This window comes from Capricornis sumatraensis, chromosome 21, assembly GCF_032405125.1.
Source record: "Capricornis sumatraensis isolate serow.1 chromosome 21, serow.2, whole genome shotgun sequence".
In the NCBI taxonomy this organism is placed as follows: Eukaryota; Metazoa; Chordata; class Mammalia; order Artiodactyla; family Bovidae; genus Capricornis; species Capricornis sumatraensis.
Genome location: NC_091089.1, coordinates 35,569,400 through 35,585,924, shown reverse-complemented (window position 1 = coordinate 35,585,924; position 16,525 = coordinate 35,569,400). Strand labels below are relative to the sequence as shown.

At 42.6% G+C, this 16,525-nt stretch overlaps 1 protein-coding gene across 1 annotated transcript in view; it reads left to right on the top strand.

The window, feature by feature from the left end:
• Positions 1-16,525, top strand: part of LOC138097474 (laminin subunit alpha-3-like) — a 173,431-nt gene that overhangs the window by 69,788 nt on the left and 87,118 nt on the right. Inside the window, exons 10-13 of the mRNA XM_068993656.1 lie at positions 1,819-1,934; positions 5,646-5,764; positions 10,097-10,187; positions 12,226-12,357. Coding sequence (XP_068849757.1) covers positions 1,819-1,934; positions 5,646-5,764; positions 10,097-10,187; positions 12,226-12,357 — 458 coding nt within the window. The remainder of the gene's footprint in view (positions 1-1,818; positions 1,935-5,645; positions 5,765-10,096; positions 10,188-12,225; positions 12,358-16,525) is intronic.

Here is a 16,525-nt window from a genome sequence, read left to right as displayed (position 1 = left end):
GCGTATTAAAAAGCAGAGACATTAAAAAAAAAAAAGCAGACAACACACCCCTTTGCCAACAAAGTTTCGTATAGTCAAAGCTATGGTTTTTCCAGTAATCATGGATGGATGTGAAAGTTGCATCATAAAGAAGGCTGAGCACCAAAGAACTGATGCTTTCAAATTGTGGTGCTGGAGAAGACGCTTGAGAGTCTCTTGGACTGCAAGGAGAGCAAACCAGTCAATTCAACCCTGAATGTTCATTGGAAGTGTTGTAGCCACTCAGAAGGACAGTGCAGATAGTGGAATGCAGTTTATTACAGCAGCGGGCCCAAGGCAGAGTCTCCTCTTGGCCAAAGACCCCGACCAGTTTCTGTGAAACCTTATATACCCTAAGTGTACGCACTCAAACCCACCTCCCCAAATTCTCTGAAACTGGTCTGAACAAAGGAAAGATACAATCAAAGTTAACCTGTGATTTGTATGCCTTAAACCTGTGATTCGTATGCCTTAAGCCTAGGTCGTTAACAGTGGACAACTATCAGTAGGCCTGTGGTCATACCCCAATAAGCTTAATAGAATTTATGATTCTATTTGGTTACACAGATAATTAGGATATTCTTTTAGGCAACGGAGTGTCTAGGTATGAGCCCTGGGGCTCTTCCATCCGGAGGGGTCTGCTTTTCCAGTTGGTATGTCATTTCCATAGATACTGGGCTTATAGCTCAAAGTCCACAGTCTGTTCCAGGATGGAATCCTGCTTTCAAGATGGAGCCTGTTCTGTCTGTTTCCTCCTTCAGAAGGACTGATGCTGAAACTGAAGCTCCAATAGTTTGGCCACCTGATGCAAAGAGCCGAGTCATTGGAAAAGACCCTGATGCTGGGAAAGATTGAGGGCAGGAGTAGAAGAGAGTGACAGAGGGTGAGATGGTTGGATGACATCAACAACTCAATGGATGTGAATTTGAGCAAACTCCGGGAGATAGTGGAGGACAGAAAAGCCTGGAATGCTGCATTCTATGGAGTCACAAGCTTCCCTGGTGGGTCAGATGGTAAAGCGTCTAACTGTGGGAGACCTGGGTTTGATCCCTGGGTCGGGAAGATCCCCTGGAGATGGAAATGGCAACCCACTGCAGTACTCTTGCCTGGAGAATTCCATGGACTGAGGAGCCCTGGTAGGCTGCATCCATGGGGTCACAAAGAGTTGGACACGACTTAGCAATTGAAAAACAACAAAATAGTTCTTTGAAATAGATTTTTTGTGTTTACCCCATTGCCTTGCTGAGTAATCTGAGCTGTGGCCCAGTGATGGAGCTGTTTTTTGGAGCTGGACCCTTCAAGCAGGGTCCTCTGAGATGTTGTGAGTGACTGTCTCCTGCATTCTTTGTACCTCTGGGCCAGACACCAGGCTGAAAGTAAGAAATCTGACCCATCTCACAGGTGACTCTAGATTTTCGTGAAGATGTTGATACTCCGCACACCTCAGTACCCTCAGCACTTGCTCCTGTGTCGATCTATCATTATATAAGGTGGTAGAGAAGAGCTGGGAGTTTGAAGTCAGACAAACTTCAGTTTGAAATCTGGCTCTCTGTTGACCATCTCCTGAGTTTTGGCAAATATTTAAATATCTCTGGATATTAGTGTCACCACCTGTAAAGTGGAGTTAATAAACAGGATGGAAGGACTTGAAATAACATATGCAAAGTGCTTTGTTCTCATAGTCACGCAGTGGTACCATAGGTGACCATGATGACTCACTTTTTCACATGGGAGCAGCTGATCTTCAATTTAAAAAAACAACAGCTTTTCAGTAATAGATGTGCTTTGTCATATGCCCAGGTTTCGGTGTGAATGCCAGCACAATACTTGCGGGGAGACGTGTGATCGCTGTTGCGCGGGGTACAGTCAGAGGCGTTGGCGGCCCGCCACGGGGAAGCAGAGCAATGAGTGTGAAGGTGAGCCCTGGAGGAGGGACCCTGGGGCGCAAGGCCCCGCCCATGACCCCCCTCCCTCATTTCTGCCTGAGGACTGAATGCATGCGTGCTCAGTTGCTTCAGTTGTGTCCAACTCTGTGCGACCTTATGGACTGTAGCCCGCCAGGCTTCTCTGTTCATGGGATTTCCCAGGCAAGTATATTGGAGTGGGTTGCCATGCCCTCCTCCAAGGAATCTTCCCAACCCAGGGATCGAACCCACGTCTCTTACGTCTCCATTGGCAGGCAGGTTCTTCTAGTGCCACCTGGGAAGCCTGCCTAAGGACTGAGGGCAGTGTTTTTCCTGTGCTCGTGAACAGGGCAGGATCATGTCAATCTCGGGAGTCGGAACTATCTATCCCAATGAGTAACTCACCGACTGGAGGTAGAAGTGCCCCACTCTAAATTCAGATAGAAATATGTGAACAAAAATAGCAACAGTAATGACCATTAATATAAATGTATATTAAACATTCACTGTATGCAAAGATTGGGCAGAGTGCTTTGGCAATTGGCCTCTCTTTTTAGCAATCTAAAATGCGATGCAGCCACTATTAAATTTTAAACCCTTACAGCTTCTTAGGATGTGACACTGGATTGGAATCCTGATTTTTTTGAGGACCGACGTCCAGAGAAGGTGGTGAGATTGATGGGAATAGGACTGAGGGGGATGTAGGGTGGAGGGGACCAGGGAAGAAAGGAAGAAAGGCTAGAGGCTGCTTTTAATTACGGGCACAATATAAAGCAAAAAAAAAAAAAAAAAGTGTTATTTTAACAAACAAGCCGTATGAGAGCCAACTAAAGATTTTCTTTTAAATCCATCTTCTTAGAAATTCACATATTTATTCCACTTGCTAGAAACATTTTTTAACTTGTCGTTATTGACTTTGGAGATTGTGGCTTATTTTTTCCTGAATATTCTTAGCATTTGAAGATGAATTTGCTTTTATGAAATGACCAAAAGGTGTTTGGATCCAGGTTTGTTGAACTAGGGGGCTTCCATGGTGGCTCAGACAGTAAAGAATCTGCCTGCAATGCAGGAGACCCAGGTTCAATCCTTGATTCAGGAAGATCCCCTCCTGGAGGAGGGCATGGCAACATACTCCAGTATTCTTGCCTGGAGAATTCCATGGACAGAGGAGCCTGGTGGGCTACAGGCCATGGGGTCCCAAAGAGTTGGACACAACTGAGTGACTAACACTTTCACTTTGTTGTTGTTGTTGTTTTAACTAGATGGGTAAGAAAGCATTTTGGCCAAAAAATTCTTGTAACTGTTAAGAAATATGACTGTGATTTCTGTAACCAGCAGAATTACTTAGAATGCATTTCTGGTGAGAAGTCCCAAGCGAGATTTGAGAGATGCTAGCCTTGTTGGAAGGTATGGATGCTGTCTGGGGGAATGCTCAGGTGATCTCTAGGTCCAGGGTGTTACCTGGATGGCCATTCTAACTTGATAGTCAAAGCTAACAGGTTCCTTTTCATTGAATCCCTACTTCTTATCCCTAGATAATAAGGCCAAAAAGAGGGAAAAGTAATAATCAAGGATCGTTTCTTTCAACACTTTCAGATGCTGGTTTAAAATAGTTTGATTGAGTAAATGTTATCACGTAAACTCCAACACTGGTCATATGATTTGTTTTCCAGACTAATGGAACCCCTCAGTGAATGACATGCTTACTCCAACATGTTTGATGACTTTTAAATAATTTCCTTTAATAAGTTTTTAACTTTCTTACACTTGCCAAAATGATTAAAAATTACAGACTGCATGTGGAAATCAGACCTAGTAAGATATTTGTTAGATGCTGTCTAAATTCCATGTGAGTTACTGTAATTCAAAATAAAGACCTCTGAAGAAATAACTGATGTAGTAAATAGAAATGCCTAAAAAAAATCATGGCACCACTGAGGAAATGAAAATAAGAAAATGTTCAAGCTCTTAGAAACAGGATTAACTGGGGACTTCCCTGATTGTCCAATGGTTAGAACTTCACCTTCCAATGCAGGGGGCTGTGAGTTGGATTCCTGGTTGGGGAGCTAAGATCTGCATTCCTCAGGGCCAAAAAACCAAAACAACACACAGAAGCAGTGCTGTAACATATTCAATAGAGACTTAAAAAAACAGGTTAATTTGGAATTCTAACTCAATCTTCTTCCCTAATAGATTTATCTGAGAACTTGATTAAAATATACAAATCCCTGGAAAGATAGAAAATTCAGTCTAGGTGGAATGTAGTGAATATATATTCTACCTAAGAGACAAGAAGAATTTTACTTGTGTTAAATCTTTTTCATCTTGGCAATGATGAAAATCCTAAATGGGTTTAAACTATATTTTCTAATTTTATAAGTATCATATATTAATTGTAAATAATTTGGAAATTATTTCTTAGAGTAAAATCATTAATACTTTCATTACCCTAAGAGATCCACTATTAATATTTTGTTAGGTATTCTAGTATTTTTTCATACACACTTTAAATGCTCAAGAGTATATTATTTTATACAATTTTATATCTGGATCTTTTTCACTTAGTATTTAAAAATATTTTCCCGTATCATTAAAAACTCTTTGACATACTTTGTGATGGCACATGGTATAATCATTCTTGAGTCAAGTGTATCTAAAAAGTGTTTGTTTTGTTGAGTCCTTACTGTGTGCAGGGTACCATGCTCTATTACAAATGAAACATGAGCAGTGCTTGACTTCATAGAACTCAGTCAAGCAAATATACTGTTGTTTGCTTAGCCATTTCCCTGTGGTTAGATGTCAAGATTACTTCCATTTAATCACTATTATAGATAAAGCTGAGATGAAAGGCTTAGAATGTTGACTGAGAGAATAGGTTTTGGAGTCACAGAAAGACAAGTCAGGATTCTGCCTGTCTGACTTGTGAACTCTGTGAATGAATACTTCCTTAACCTCTCTAAGCCTCAGCGTCCCCATCTGGGCTATGGACATCATCATACCTCCCCTAGAAAGTTATTATGTATATAAAATAAGATAATGCATGTAATGCTTTCCATAGTGTATCAGGAACTCGGTTATTCTTGGCGGTAGGAGTAGTAGTAATATTCACTTTGTGCAGCTTAACTGGCCTGTTGTTGTAGTTCAGTCTTTATGACCCATATGACTCCATGAGCTGCAACATACCAGGCTTCCCTGTCCATCACCGTCTCCTGCAGCTTGCTCAAACTCATGTCATTGAGTCAGTAATGCCATCCAACCATCTCCTCTGTCATCCCCTTTTCCTCCTGCCTTCGATCTTTCCCAGCATCAGGGTCTTCCAGTGAGTCAGCTCTTTGCATTAGGTGGCCAGAGTATTGGAGCTTCAGCTTCAGCACCAGTCCTTCCAATGAATATTCAGGGTTGATTTCCTTTAGGATTGACTGGTTTGATCTCCTTGGCATGTTGATTTATCTTAATTTGTTGTAATGACATATCTTATTTTTTTGAAAAGAGAAACTTTCTCCCAATTAATATCAAACAAAAGAAAGTATAAATTGCATATGGTTGTAGGCTGATCTTTGTGTAAAAGTCTCTAGAATTTTCCACTCAGGGTATCCATGGTGTTCCAGAATGGACTTTCTTGTAGTTCAGTGGGCAGTAATCCTCTCAGAGCAGAGGGAGCGGGGATTTACTGAGGCTCTCATAGTCACGATGCAGTACTAACTTAGAATACTCTTTCCTTAGCATGCAACTGCCATGGACACTCCACCGACTGTTACTATGATCCGGATGTGGAGAGGCAGCAGGCAAGCTTGAATATCCAAGGCCTCTATGCAGGTGGAGGGGTCTGCATTAACTGTCAGGTAAGGCACTATTTAAGTCAGCCTAGGAAATGAACATTGAGGAAGCCCTACCCTAAAACAATATCACCAGCTTCCCTGGTGGCTCAGTGGTAAAGAATCCGCCTGCCAGTGCAGGAGAGATGGGATTGATTCCTAGTCCAGAAAGATAATGCATGTGCCACAGAGCAATTAATCCTGTGTACCACAACTATAGAGCCTGTGCTGTAGAGCCTGTGAGCTGCAACTACTGATGCTCGTGTGCCCCAGAGCCCATACTCCACAGGAGAAGCCACTGCAATGAGAAGCCTGCGCACCATAGCTGGAGTGTAGCCCTGGCTCACTGCAACTAGAAAAAAGCCCATACAGCAACAAAGACCCAGCACAGCCAAAAATAAATAAGTAAATAATATATAATATATAAAAATATTTTAAAAAGACATTTATAAGAAATTTTAAAAATAAAAATAAATAAAATGATGTCAAGAAAGTGATATGCAATCGAAAGGATTTTCTGACACCCTTTCTCCACTTTTGTACATAGAAAGCCTGCTTAGCTGGATGTAATTTAGAGATTGTAGGGAAAATGGACTGAGGGATATTTGCCCAAACTCTGTTGACTGGATTTTTGGGCCTTTGCCTAATTGGAGGGGAGAATTCCTCTCATCTTGACTGCTATCCATGTTATAGTAGAAAGGCTCTGAGATAGGACAAATTCGTATCAATTTCCATGCTGACTTTAAATCCCATTTTCAAATGGATTCTGAGTCTAGAGGAAGTATGTCATGATCAGTTAATGATGTCTGCCATTGACATTGAAACCAAATAAGAACTGATTCTTCATCCCTTCTGTAGAATGATTGGGTTCACTGGAATTTAGCTAAGAGGTGTATATAGCAGAGGAGGGTATATGTATATCTGCCTCAAGATATTCATTAAAAATTGTGTAAAATGTTCATGAATTTAGTCTATATTCTGTCTTGTTTGCTTTTAGAATGGTATTTTGTTAATGTTGCCATTAAAGAGGCAATTTACATGAGGTACCTATTTGTATGGAACCAGGGATATGAGCAACCTAGATAGCATATTCAAAAGCAGAGACATTACTTTGCTGACTAAGGTTCATCTAGTTAAGGCTATGGTTTTTCCTGTGGTCATGTATGGATGTGAGAGTTGGACTGTGAAGAAGGCTGAGCACCGAAGAACTGATGCTTTTGAACTGTGGTGTTGGAGAAGACTCTTGAGAGTCCCTTGGACTGCAAGGAGATCCAACCAGTCCATTCTGAAGGAGATCAGCCCTGGGATTTCTTTGGAAGGACTGATGCTAAAGCTGAAACTCCAGTACTTTGGCCACCTCATGCGAAGAGTTGACTCATTGGAAAAGACTCTGATGCTGGGAGGGATTGGGAGCAGGAGGAGAAGGGGACGACCGAGGATGAGATGGCTGGATGACATCATTGACTCGATGGATGTGAGTCTGAGTGAACTCCGGGAGTTGGTGAGGGACAGGGAGGCCTGGAGTGCTGCAATTCATGGGGTCGCAAAGAGTCAGACACGACTGAGCGACTGAACTGAACTGAACTGAGGGATACACACCCTCAGAGAGACCCACCATTCTCTGCATGTCTCCCTCTCCACACATTTTATATCATCTGTCATCACAGTTAATTAAATACAAGTAAATATGCACCATAGGTTTGCAATGAGTCATTGGGCTTTGTGAATAAGTGGAAGATCCCAGGATCTTGTTAAAGCTTTGTATTACAGGACCTTCTATTGATTTGCGTGCACATAAAAGCTGCAGGTGCCCTGGACGGTCTGAAATTTAATGAAGGATATTTATGAAAACCCTATAATGGACGTCATGTTAGTGATGAAGTACTGAACTCTTTCCTTCTAGAGGTTGGGAACAAGAAAGGATTCTTGTGACAGAGTCCTGGAGGACCCAACCACTGCATAAGACGAGGGGAAAAAAGTATTAAGGTCAGAAAGGAAGAAGCAGAACTAGTAGAACTGTTTCTATTTGGAGATGACACGATTGTTTATGTAAAAAAGCCTAAGAATATACAAGACAATTACCAGCACCAGTAAGCGAATTTCATAATATTGTAGGGTACAATGACAGTACAGAAAAACTAATTGTATTTATATATACTAGTAGCAAACAATAGGAAGATGAAATTAAAATTTGATTAAAAATAGTATTAAAAACCATAAAATGCTCAGGAACAAATTTAGCCAAAGACATGTAAGACCTCTCTGTTAAAGCTAAAAAGCTTTGCTGAGAGAAATCTAGAAAAAACTAAATAAAATAGAAAAATGTAACATATTTATGGACTAGAAGACTCAGTAGTATTAAGATATCAGTTTTCCCCAAATTGCTGTATGAAGTTAATGGAAGTTCTTTTTTATTTTTTATAAAGACGTTGACATGTGGATTAACATTTATATGGTTATGTAAATGACCTAGAATATTCAAAGTTGTCTTGAAGAAACTAGATAAAACTGGAGAACTTATCGTACTTCAAGATTAACTGTAAAGCTACAGTAACTGAAACACTGCTAGTGACATAAGGCTGGAAGCATAGATCAGCATTGCGCAACAGAAAGCACAGAAGCAGGCCCAGACCTGGGTCATTTTATGTCCACAATGGACATTTTATTTTTGATAAAAGTACCGAGGCAATCTAATGGCAGGAGGTGGGGAGAGAAGAGAAAGTCCTTTCAACAAATGGTTCTGGAGTAACTGAATTTTATACGGGGAAAAGGTTAACTTTGACCATTCATCTCAAACATACACAAAAAACTAAATTGATATGGATCAGACCCAAAATAAAGGTAAAACTTTAAGCTTTAGGGAAAAATATAGGAGATAATCCTTATGATTCAGAGGATGAGCAAAGTTTCCTTAGGTCACTGAAAACAATAACCATGAAAAATAAACAAATTAGACTTCATCAAAATGAAAAACTTCTGCTCACAAAAGGCACTGCAGAAAATGAATAGGCAAGACATGAATGGGGAGAAAATATTCCCAAAACATCAATCTGAAGATTGGTTGGTATCCAGGATGTATAAAGAACTCCCACAACTCAGTAATAAAAAGACAAATAACTTAATACAATTGCAAATGGTTTGAATATCCACTTCACAGAAAGTGGATGTATGAATGGTCAATAAGCATACAATAAACACTTCATAAAAGTGGGTATATGAGTGGCCAATAAGCATATGAAGGGCTGAACGTCATTAGTCATCAGAAAAAAATTGGGGCCCAAGTTCAACCTGATGTGCTCTATCAGAAGCCATAGTGGCCAAAAACAGAGTTGAGGGGTCACTGGCATTTGATGGAAGAGAGGGTGGACCACAGCCGTTTCCTATTTGCCCAAGACGTTTATGCATGTAAATGAAGTCAAAGACGTGGCCAATGTGGTTTTGACCTCAGTGTTGAAGTGGATTCAGATTTTAGCCCACAGGACAAGAAGTGGTAATAAATAAAAGTCTGTAATTAATAAAATCATATTAAAGGGAAGAGGATCCAGAAAAGGTCCTTGTTCTCTCTGTGTTCTATGCAGACTCCTTTTGAATCAGTGTGTTATATTTTTTTTTGAAAATTTCTTGTTGCCTTTCCTTTCATTAACGAAAGAATATTGTCCTTCTGATTGTTTCCAAATTGGGAAGGGGGACAGAATTGAGCTAGATCCATCATTTATAGTTCTTGGAAATTGATGGTGCATGTTGGGTAATTTGATTTTCTGGCAATTACAAGGATTAGCTGTGAAATATAAAAGGCTGCCTTGTATTGTACTTTAAAATGAGCTCTGTGTGTGAGACACATGCCTACATTTTCCATTCTCATGGCAGAAATGTTTGGGAAATGGTTTCAGAGTAAAGCAAAGATAAAGTTTTGGAATGACGAGAGGAGGAGTTGTAGATGCAGTTTCTTTCAAAACTGAAGAAGATAAAAATACACACGTGGCCCTTTATTCCCAGCGTTAAACCTAAAGGTGATCTGTTATCCATTCATCACTGTCGAATGAAGCTTGGAAGAGCGGCCCTCTGGAGTTTTTGCTCACTCAGATATCAGGTGCTTCAGTAAGAGGTAGCGAGGAAAACTTGGCCTGTTCAGTTCGTGGTCTCATTTCCTCTTCCAATGGGAAAAAATTCCAGAGCCAAGTTCGAGCCAGTGTCCTGTGATAGATCTTGGAGACTCAAGGTCAAGATCTGTGCTCTTTTTTTTCTTCAGTGATTTTAACATTACAGTTGTGTATGACAGAATTATTTCTCAGGATGAATAGCACAAAATAAGGGCTTCTCCTGTATTCTTCCCTCTAAGTTTCTTTTGTTTCTTTCTAGCATAACACAGCCGGTGTAAACTGTGAGAAGTGTGCTAAGGGCTATTACCGCCCTTACGGCATTCCGGTCCATGCCCCCGATGGCTGCATTCGTAAGTTTCATTCCAATCTGGTGTGTCTTAGACTTTAGAGAGAACATTGGTCTAAATTATGATTGGCTAAAAATTCCTTTTGTTTTCTCTCTCTCTTCATATTATTGGTTCTACTCCACTAACTGTGTGACCTCAGTTACATGTGTCTCTGAGAATCAGATTTCCTCTATATAAATGGAAATGATAATCTAGTCTCTAAGATTAAGTGAATTGCCATCAAAACCACCTAGGAAGGGACTTCCCTGACAGTCCAGTGGTCAGGACTACGCTTCCAGTGCAGGGGTCATGGATTTGACCCCTGGTTAGGGAACTAAGATCCTACATGCCATATAGCATGGCCACAAAAGAGAAAATAAACAACAATAAGAAGAAGAAAATAATTTTTTTAAAAAGAAACACACCAAAAAACCACCTGGGAGAATACTGAGACTTGGGCCTGTCCCATACTAGGCCTGCAACAAATGTTTTCTGTTGTTTTGAAATGTTTCTGTGATCTCCAGTAATTTCAGATTTCATCAGAATTAGCATAAGACACACAGCAATGGTTTCATAAGGATTTACGAATAGTCATAATATTCAAAATAGTTATGATTCATTGAGCCCTTGCTGTATACAAGGCATTGCCTAAATAATTTCACAAAGTTCTTTTCTCACAACAAACTTAATGTATTATTAGTCTTCTTTTTAGATGTAGAAAAATCAAAGGGCCTTAGTAGTTAAATATTTTCGCCCAGGTGACAGAACCACTAACTTGTAGGTTAGGATATTATTCATATCTGTCCAGTGCCGCTGTAACCTACCGCTTCCATTGTACAGAGAAACACCACTTTTTTCCCCCTGTGCAATTATCAGCCATAGATCAGATTATAGACTTTGTTCAGCATGTGAAAGTTCTTTGATTCAGTTAGAAAACAATTCCATTCCTGAAGTTGACTTCCGTGCCCACCTTCCCTCCAAATTCATTCATTGTATCATTAAGGTTTGAGGGCATCATCATTGTTAAAAGTGGGTCTCTGTTTTGTCTCGATCTTCCACATCATCCCATGAAGTACGCCCATCATTTTTCTTGTGTTCACAAAAAATAGGCCTTGGCTAAGGAAAACAGGACATTGTGAATATAGTCTTGCCTTATTAGGAACCTCAGTTTTCCATCACTTTTCTAGTTTCTTTCTTTGTCACTGAAATGGTCTCCTGGAGGTATCAGAGGCATAGCATTAAGAAACCACTGGACACATGAATAATAACAAATTAAACAAAGGACCTCAGGAGAGGCCAGGCTTGGGGGATGCTTGGTGCTCATGACTTCCGCAGCCTCCCAGGTCCTCACTGCACAGGTACTCAGCTGAGCTGTGACAGTATTTTCGCTGCCCAAGGTGAGGACTTTGGCCAGGTCAGGGGAAGTGAGGGCATTACCAAGCATTTTACAGCCCAAGTCTGTCCCTCTGGAGTGCAAACCTGACCATCATGTTGGTCACAAAAACTGCCTTCGGTGAGTCTTATCATTTGATTCTAACATTTGGATTATGGACGTGATCTTGCTGTGCTGTCCACGGATTATATATCAGTGTCTAGGCATCTCACACTCATGTCCACAACACAGCTGTGTAACGAGGAGCTCTCTGGACATTGGCAGCTGGCTCATAGCCAGGAGAGGCTCTGCCCACCCAGCCCCTCCAATGGGGGGACAGTGCCTTTTGCCTCTTGCATGGTGAGCTGGGTGGTGCTCACATCATAAACCACATCCCGGAGGCCTTCCCATTGTGACTGCTCATTAAAGCCAGTCTCTGAGGGCCGCGGGGTTGGGTCTCTGCAAACCGTCCACCAGGTATGAAGTGGAAAGCAGTGCCCTTTCAGGAACACATGTGGACCAATGATGAAGGACTGGATTGGCCAAAAAGTCAGTTTGGGTTTTTCCGTAGCACCTTATGAAAATACCCGAATGACCTTTTCAATCAACCCAGTAATAAGGACATTATGAAATATTGGCCTTAAGAGGTGCAATGAAGGACGGACCTTCTGAAACCGGGGTTTCTCTTAGCCTGCAGCTGCCACCCGGAGCACGCAGAGGACTGTGAGCAGGGCTCCGGCCGCTGCACCTGCAGGCCCAACTTCCGCGGAGACCACTGTGAGGAGTGTGCAGCTGGCTACTATCATTTCCCAGTTTGCTCCAGTAAGTCCTGGTGGTAGAAGGGGAGGCCTGGCTCCTTGGCTCTTACCTGGGCTTTGTGCATCTACCCCTGAGGGCGTGGCAGGCGGGGCGGGGAAAGAGGGGGACAGAAATGGGGCCAGGAAGGCTGTATTGGGTTGGCCAAAACTACGTTCATGTTTTTCCGTAAGATGTTACAGGAAAACCCAGATGAACTTTTGGGCCAACCCAGTATTTGTGTGGAAGTGTTTCCCAAAGTTTGGAACATTACCTTTATATAAGTATGTTGTATATGAGTATGTTGTTGTATGTATGTATGTATGTATATGTAAGTATATATGTATATAAGTATGTTGTATATAAGTATGTATGTTATTTATCTCCAAAGTATTAGGCTGTACCATAGACATGACCTAAGGGGCAAATATTGGCAATTTCAACTTAATAGTAATCCATGTGTGAAGTTTTTTTTCATAAACCTAGAAAAAATGTCATGGGCTTCCAGATACTTATTTGCACACACATGTGTGTATATTGTATTTCTGGTGGGTAAGGGATGTTTCTGCTCTTACCCACTTTACAGGGGAGCCCCCCATCTCACCCTATTGTCATGACCTAAGAGAATGGCTCAGTACCTCAGAGAGAAAAAATATGTATCTGTTAGAAACACTGTAGAACAGGGAGCAAGTGTGTTAGTCGCTCAGCCATGTCTGTCTCTTTGGGACCCTGTGGACTATAGCCTCTGTCCACGGGATTCTCCAGGCAAGAATACAGGAGTGGGTTGCCATTCCGTTCTCCAGGGGATCTTCCCAACCCAGGGATGGAACCCAGGTCTCCCATACTGCAGGCAGATCCTTTACTGTCTGAGCCACCAGGGAAGAGCACGGAGCAGGAGAGTCTGAAATCTGCTGTGCAGGTTGGGGCAGGAGCCTGGTTCTGTTTGTTCTGCGTTAGCGTAGAAACTGGAGTTTGGTGTCAGGACAGAGAAACACTGTCTCAGGAAGAGGCTGCCACACTGAGACCTTAGTTGTTGCCCATTCCCACCTCACAGTTCTACTATCCTGGGAAAATCACATTGAGTTTTGAGGCTGTGCAGACAGGATGTGTGTGGCCCCATCTGGTGTGTAGTCACCATCTGGCCCCGTACCCACCTGCAGTCCCAGGGTCACTGTTCAGTAAGGACCCACTTCCACTGTCGAGTGTCCCAGTTTGGAGGACAAATTATATAACCATCTTAGAGTTAAAGGAGCCGACTTTTAAGCCCACACATAGCAACATTAAGCCCTGAATCAGGGCTTAATCAATTTAGAATCCTTAATTATTGGACAGAGGCTGAGCAGAAATTGTATTTTCATAAGCAAAGTTTTAGAGTAAAAACTTGTAAGGAAACGTTTTTTAAAAACTAGTCTCAATTTTATATTAAAGAACAATAAAGATACTAAAGGGACTTCTCTGGTGACCCAGTGGTTAAGAATCCACCTGCTAGTGCAGAGGACACAGGTTCAATTCCTGCTCCGGGAAGATTCCACATGCCTTGGGGCAGCTTGGCCTGTGCAACACAACTACGGAAGCCCACAAGCCTAGAGCCCGTGCTCTGCCACAGGAGAAGCCACCGCAGTGAGAAACCCACGCACACCAATGAAAACCCAGGGCAGCCAATGTTGGTTAATTAATTTTTAAAAAGAAGTCCAGTTCAGCACTAGTTGACTGGGACTTAGCTATTGTGAGCACAGAATATCCATTTCTGTTCATTAGTATGCACATCACACTCACGTCTGACCTTCCTGATTCTAGATAACTACACTTTTAAGTGTAGCAATATTTCCTTTTTTTTTTTTTCCAGTTGGTTTTCACACACTGCTTTCACTACGTTGGAGTGGGCATCTTCCTAGTTACTGCAATTTACTGTTTTACTATGTTGTGTCCTTAATTTTTCTCTGTATTTTTCAATAAACTATTTTTCTAGGAATTCCCATCCTTCCTATTTCTACTCCAAGTCCAGAGGATCCAGTAGCTGGAGATATAATAAAAGGCAAGTAATTTCTCACTGGTTTAACTTCAGTAAAAATGTTCTCCATATTCCTTCTTCTACACACATGGCTATGTCCAAGTTCAAATCATGCTTACGGGAGCTTGGTGGTGCCTTGTGGGTGTGTTGCGTTTGGACTCCTCACCCCCCTGCCTCTTCATTCTCTAATCCTGTCTGTGCTTTGCAAAGGCACTGCCTGATGAAGGGGACTAAGCCATTTGGATTGTCTGTCTCCAGTTTGCTCAGAAAGCTTCAGTGACAGTCAGCTGCCTGCCATCTTGGTTCTCCATGAAGGGACTCTGAGAAAGGGACTGGGTGCAAGCAGTTCATTTGGGAGGTGACCCCAGGAAACATCAGTAAGGGAGAGAGTCTGAGACTGAAGGGGGCCTTTTTGAAGTTGCCTTAGCGAGCTTGGTCCTACGGTAGCTCCTGGAGCTGCAGCCCTCTTGGCAGCTCTGGGAGACAGCAGAGAACTTGCTCAGCGTTCCCCCAGCTGAATGGAGAACTTCAGTCACCTGCCGGGTGGGGAGGGCTGCCTCTGGGGCATTAACTCTCTGGACCTGGTCTGCAGGGGGGCCAAGGAGCTGTGGCAGCCAGAAAAGTGCCCAGGGAAGAGAGTGGCCGAGTGTGCGGAAGCAGGCTTTGGTGTGGAGAGGTGCTCTGCCTACGTAATACCTGATTCTGCACGTGTTTTGTGAGCACCTACTATGTGTCTGACACCGTTCTGGCTGCAGGGGACTTAGCAGTGAAATAAATTTCCCAGCTCTCCTGCAGCTTATACAACTTATATTTTAGTTGGGGGTAGGGTGGGGGCAACTCATAAGGTAACATATTTAACATACAAACAAGTAAAATAACAAATGTGTTAGATGATTAACATGCAGGGTTGTGTCTTGTACAAGATGCCCCTTTTAAATGGGAATCATTCACAATGGGGAACTTATGCATCCCTCAGGCTATGTCTTGTATTATTGGTGTAAAATATTCCAGTTAAGAATTTTCAAAGGCAGCTGATGGATCTCACAGATTCAAGATTACTTGGGGGAATATTTGAAGTTACTAACTGCCTATAATAAAGGTTGGCCAGATTTCTGTTCATTTAATCTCATTAAAAGGGTCACAAAAAGGTGCTAATTTATTTAAAGAGAAGTCTGATGCTGGGAGGGATTGGGGGCAGGAGGAGAAGGGGACGACAGAGGATGAGATGGCTGGATGGCATCACTGACTCGATGGGCGTGAGTCTGAGTGAACTCTGGGAGTTGGTGATGGACAGGGACGCCTGGCGTGCTGCGATTCATGGGGTTGCAAAGAGTCGGACAAGACTGAGCGACTGAACTGAACTGAATCCATCTGCTTACTTTGCCAACAAAGGTCCGTCTAGTCAAGGCTATGGCAACCCACTCCAGTACTCTTGGCTGGAAAATCTCATGGGTGGAGGAGCCTGGTAGGCTGCAGTCCATGGGGTCGCTAAGAGTCGGACACGACTGAAGCGGCTTAGTAGCAGCAGCAGCAACATGTATGGATGTGAGAGTTGGACTGTGAAGAAAGCTGAGCACCGTATAATTGATGCTTTTAAACTGTGGTGTTGGAGAAGACTCTTGAGAGTCCCTTGGACTGCGAGGAGATCCAACCAGTCCATTCTAAAAGGAGATCAGTCTTGGGTGTTCTTTGGAAGGAATGATGCTAAAGCTGAAACTCCAATAGTTCGGCCACCTCTTGCGAAGAGTTGACTCATTGGATAAGATTCTGATGCTGGGAGGGATTGGGGGCAGGAGGAGAAGGGGATGACAGAGGATGAGATGGCTGGATGGCATCACCAACTTGATGGACATGAGTTTGGGTGAACTCCAGGAGTTGGTGATGGACAGGGAGGCCTGGCGTGCTGCGATTCATGGGGTCGCAAAGAGTCGGACACGACTAAGTGACTGAACTGAACTGAACTGAGTCCATCTGCAGTGCAGAAGACACAGGAGATGCGGGTTCGATCTCTGGGTCAGGAAGATCCCCTGGGGGAAGAAATGGCAACCTACTCCAGTATTCTTGCCTGGGAAATCCCATGGACAGAGGATCCTGGCAGGTTACAGTCCATGGGGTTGCAAAGAGTCAGACACAACTGAAGCAACTGAGCATGCATGCGCACACACACTTGGTCACTCAGGGACC